Source organism: Cryptomeria japonica, chromosome 6 (assembly GCF_030272615.1).
Source record: "Cryptomeria japonica chromosome 6, Sugi_1.0, whole genome shotgun sequence".
Lineage (NCBI taxonomy): Eukaryota > Viridiplantae > Streptophyta > Pinopsida > Cupressales > Cupressaceae > Cryptomeria > Cryptomeria japonica.
In genome coordinates this window covers 514,660,138-514,664,529 of record NC_081410.1, presented here as the reverse complement: position 1 = coordinate 514,664,529, position 4,392 = coordinate 514,660,138, and the positions used below count along the sequence as shown (strand labels likewise).

The following is a 4,392-nucleotide window of genomic DNA, read 5'->3' as shown; positions in this document are numbered from 1 at the left end:
AGTGAGTTGGAATGCTTGGGTTCATCTGTACTCACTTGGGCTGTTTCCAGGCGCACAGATTTGGTAAAACGTGCTTGACTCATTGAAGTATGCCTTAATTCATAAATATATTGAATGACGTATACCTTAGTTGAACATCATGAACAGATTTTTTGAGAGACATTCAAGATGAGTAAATTGTTTGAGGGTTTATTTGATTTAGGTACCTTGAATATATTTTACAAATTATAACTGTTACTATTATAAATAGTTGTTCTCATTCTCATTTGTGAACTACATTACATTTTGATTTAAACAATACATTGTAAAGTTTTACTTGCTTCTCAATGGCTCCTCCACCTACAGTTGCAATTCCCCAGGTTTCTGAACAAGAAGCCCAGATCGAGAAGCTAAAACTGTATGACATAATGCTGGGCGCAGCTAAGCCCATGGCTCTCAGAGCTGCTGTTTTGCTGAATATTCCGGACATAATTGCTGAGGCGTCAGGCTCTCTTACCCTAGAAGAAATCGCTGCTTGTATTTCAGCATCTACTGATAGCCCACCTCACATAGAATATCTGTTTCGTCTTCTGAGATTTCTAGCCTCCCAGGAAGTCTTTATTGACATCCCACACCAGGAGGACTTCAGGCAGACTAAATATGGCCTTACAGGCCTTTCTAAATTACTTGTTAAGGAAACAAGAAAAGGAGCTGTGTCAGTGCAAAACTATGTTCCATATTTGTTGGCATTCAACAATGATAGTTCCCTCAAGGGATGGCTGCATCTGCATGAGTCTGTGTTAGAAGGGAGCAGCGCCTTCAGTAAGGCTTTTGGTATGAGTTATTGGGAGTACGTTGCAAACAATCCTGAAGCGAACAAGACATTGAACGAGGCCATGTCCTGTGACACTCGTGCTGTCATGTCTAGTGTTGTCAAGATTTATGAGGAGGGATTTAAGAAGATAAATTCTTTGGTTGATGTTGGGGGAGGTCTCGGCTCTGCCTTGTCCATTATTGTCGACAATCACAAACACATTAGAGGAATTAATTTCGACTTGCCTTGTGTCATTGCTTCTGCACTTCCCCTCGCTGGTAAGCTTGGTCTTGGTCCATTAATTTTGTAAGAGTTGATGTGTTATTTTCAGGAACCTCCTAACTCTACACGCTTAACTAGTCTTTAAGTCCTTTTAGTTTCGTTTAAAAGAAAAAGATTGGGTCCACAATAATGCCATCAATTTACTGAATAGAACATATAATTATGAATAATAATTGTTTAGTAATACAATATTTTGTGCATCTAAGCTAATATGGGTTGGTTCTTCATATTGTAGGAGTACAACATGTGAGTGGCAATATGTTTGAACACATTCCATCAGCTGATGCAATCTTTATCAAGGTATATAATCTTAGATTATATTTGTATCAAATTTATAAATTTTAAAGAGTAACTTAAATTAAATTGAAAATGTTGTTGCAGTGGGTTTTGCATGATTGGAGCGATGATGATTGTGTAAGAGTGTTGAGAAGGTGCTATGAGGCTATACCAGAAAATGGAAAAGTTATAATTGTTGATGCTCTTATTGTTGAAGGAAAAAGAGATGAAGATAACAAAGAAAATCTTCAAAGGGGAGTGGGCCTGGCATTTGATATGGAAATGATGCTATTCAGTACTGGTGGAAAGGAGCGAACAGAGATGGAATTTAAACAAATTCTTATCAAAGCGGGTTTCAAAAGCTACACCATCTTCAAATTGCCATCTATTCAAAACATTATTGAGGCTTCCAAGTTCTAAACCAATAGAGTGTTTGTTCTATAGCCACATTATTGTTTTTTATGGTGGCCATCAGAGTAATACTTTTTATCAGTTTTCTATAAGGTTCGGGGTCCTTTCAAAACCTACCTTTTATCTTCTATAAAAAATGGCTTTTAGTTGTACGCATATATAGTTCCATGTGTTATTATAATCATGCTCAATTTTTTAAATTCTTTTTATGGAAAAGTCATCATGATAATTTTTATCGGACAAAGAGCAATAGCACAATAGTGTGTTTTACTTTGTTTCACAATAGTGTGCTTTGCTTTGTTGCTTAAATGAAGTATTCTACTTACCATTTTAAACTAAATTTTTATTTTCTTCACTCATAACAAGTGAATTGATAAAATTTTGAAGATGATATGGACTAACAAATTTTAAGGTATATATATATATATATATATATATATATATATATATATATATATATATATATATATATATATATATATATATATATATATATATATATATATATATATATACATATATATGTATATATATACAGATATCTGTATATATACATATATGTATACATATATATATATATATATATATATATATAGAGAGAGAGAGAGAGAGAGTCCACTTTGATTGATCGAGGCGAAAGAAAAAGCAAATCTATAAATTGAAAATCTTAGCCATTCTATACAATATTAAAGATTTATATATATATATATATAAACCAGAATTGCAAGAGGGCAGCACTCCTTATCTTAAAACAAAAAGTAGTTGTAAATCTACAACTAAGACCAAATCAAGAGTCCTACAACTACATAAGATAGATCACGATAGAGGAAAATTTGTACATCTATTGAACCTGAATGGGAGAAAAAAAATTCCCATAATGTCCTCTAAAGTTACCATAAGTTCCCAAGAACTTTCGGTCAAGCCCTTCCATGCACAACATCAACGTCTGAGATGACATAGACATCCTCTTAGCAACCACAACATCAATGATCATTGCAATGAGTTTGAAATTTGGGAAAAACCTCCATTTCATCAATCTCCTCCATAATTGGTTGTTTCACCTTGTTAGGAACATAGTTTGCCAAAACCTCCTTGAATGAACAACACCCCATAATCTCAATGACATTAGCGGAAGAAGTCTAATACAATATAATCATGGATGTAGACATCACTCCATAATGCCTTCCCAATCACGTGTGCAAATGCAAATTATAAAAGATAGCCCTTATGTTACAAGGTGATTCCTACCAAACAATGGTGTCCTTAACCATTAAAATTTTATTTCTTGTTTTTTTATGAAAAAACAAAATTATGTGGTTTTCATTTTTTGTCTGCTTTAATATCCATTATAACTCAATATAATATGAAAACTTATTAAACATGTTATAAATTCATTCTCTTTCTGGCATCATTTTCTATTGCTACAAGACTCTCGTCACACAACAATAGATTTATAATGTTGCTCAGTATGTGAAGTGACATTCTTCCACTTCATTATATATTTGAATTTTATTCTCTTTTGTCTTGGGTCTAGACATCGCCAGCATGTAGGTTAAATGCAGCACGAAACTAAACTTATGATAGATGATAAGGATGATGTATCACATTAATTATTATATAAGCACAAAATTTTATTTTATTTCATTAATATTGTATCTTTGTTATTTATTATTTTTATTGTTGGCTGCTTCGAAAGTACTCTACCCCAGCTCCCAATTTTCCTATCCTTTCTCACTGCACATGGAAAGCTTGACGAAGTGTTTGATTATTGGATTGATTGCTCACGTGGGAGGGTTTTCAAGCCTATATGTTGTAACGTCCAGACATACTATGATTCTTTGGGCATGCTTCAATTCATAGTGAAGGCAAAACTAATATTTTTATAGACCTAAGCATTATTGATTTGACCAAGGATTCACATAGAGGCTGAATTCATAGTGAAGACAAAACTAAATAACTTATATGCACCCTCTTACTGAGGATGGAGAGGGCATAGTCAATGCCAGGATATCATAGATATATTCAGTTAAATTATTATTGAACTGTCATAATGAGAAATATTATTGCGAATATCCAGCATTGATCATCATTGTTCTTTTTGCAACCCTCATCACTGTTATATTTTTAAAATCATGACAGAATAAAAATATGGATGTGGTTGTGAGTCAAAAAGCATGATATAGGGGAGAGGATCGAGTAGTTGAACACGTTTCAATTGTTGTGATAGTAGTTATTGATTTAATACCAGTACTTGTTGATTTAATATCCATACTTGTTGATTTAATGTCCAATTTTTTGGACAACATTGCACCAATAGTACTGATTTTAAAGTCATTATTGCTTTGATTACTACCCATAATTGAACTTAGAAGGACATGTTAGGGTATGCGGCTCATGAAAATCAATTTAGAAGGACGTGTTGTGCTAGTTTTGGGTCCCCTCCTTCTCCTAGAGTGGACCACAATCGATATTATTGGTCTAGATGACCTAGGTTATGTAATATTATATACTTTACTTTCGGCCATCCTAGTTGAGACTTCTAATGAATACCCTTGTATATAAGGATGATCTTAAAAGTATGCGTTAAGGTACTAAAGTATGGATGTGTTTGAAAAGATGTGATGTAGATG

At 33.4% G+C, this 4,392-nt stretch overlaps 1 protein-coding gene across 1 annotated transcript; it reads left to right on the top strand.

Annotated features, from left to right (window-relative positions):
* The first annotated feature begins 298 nt into the window (after positions 1–298).
* On the top strand, positions 299–1,918 carry LOC131067941 ((R,S)-reticuline 7-O-methyltransferase-like). Its single transcript, XM_058003097.2, has 3 exons — positions 299–1,071; positions 1,311–1,375; positions 1,457–1,918. Exons 1-3 carry the CDS (start codon positions 327–329, stop codon positions 1,769–1,771), a joined length of 1,125 nt encoding a protein of 374 aa, XP_057859080.2. The 5' UTR covers positions 299–326; the 3' UTR covers positions 1,772–1,918.
* Positions 1,919–4,392: the final 2,474 nt, after the last annotated feature.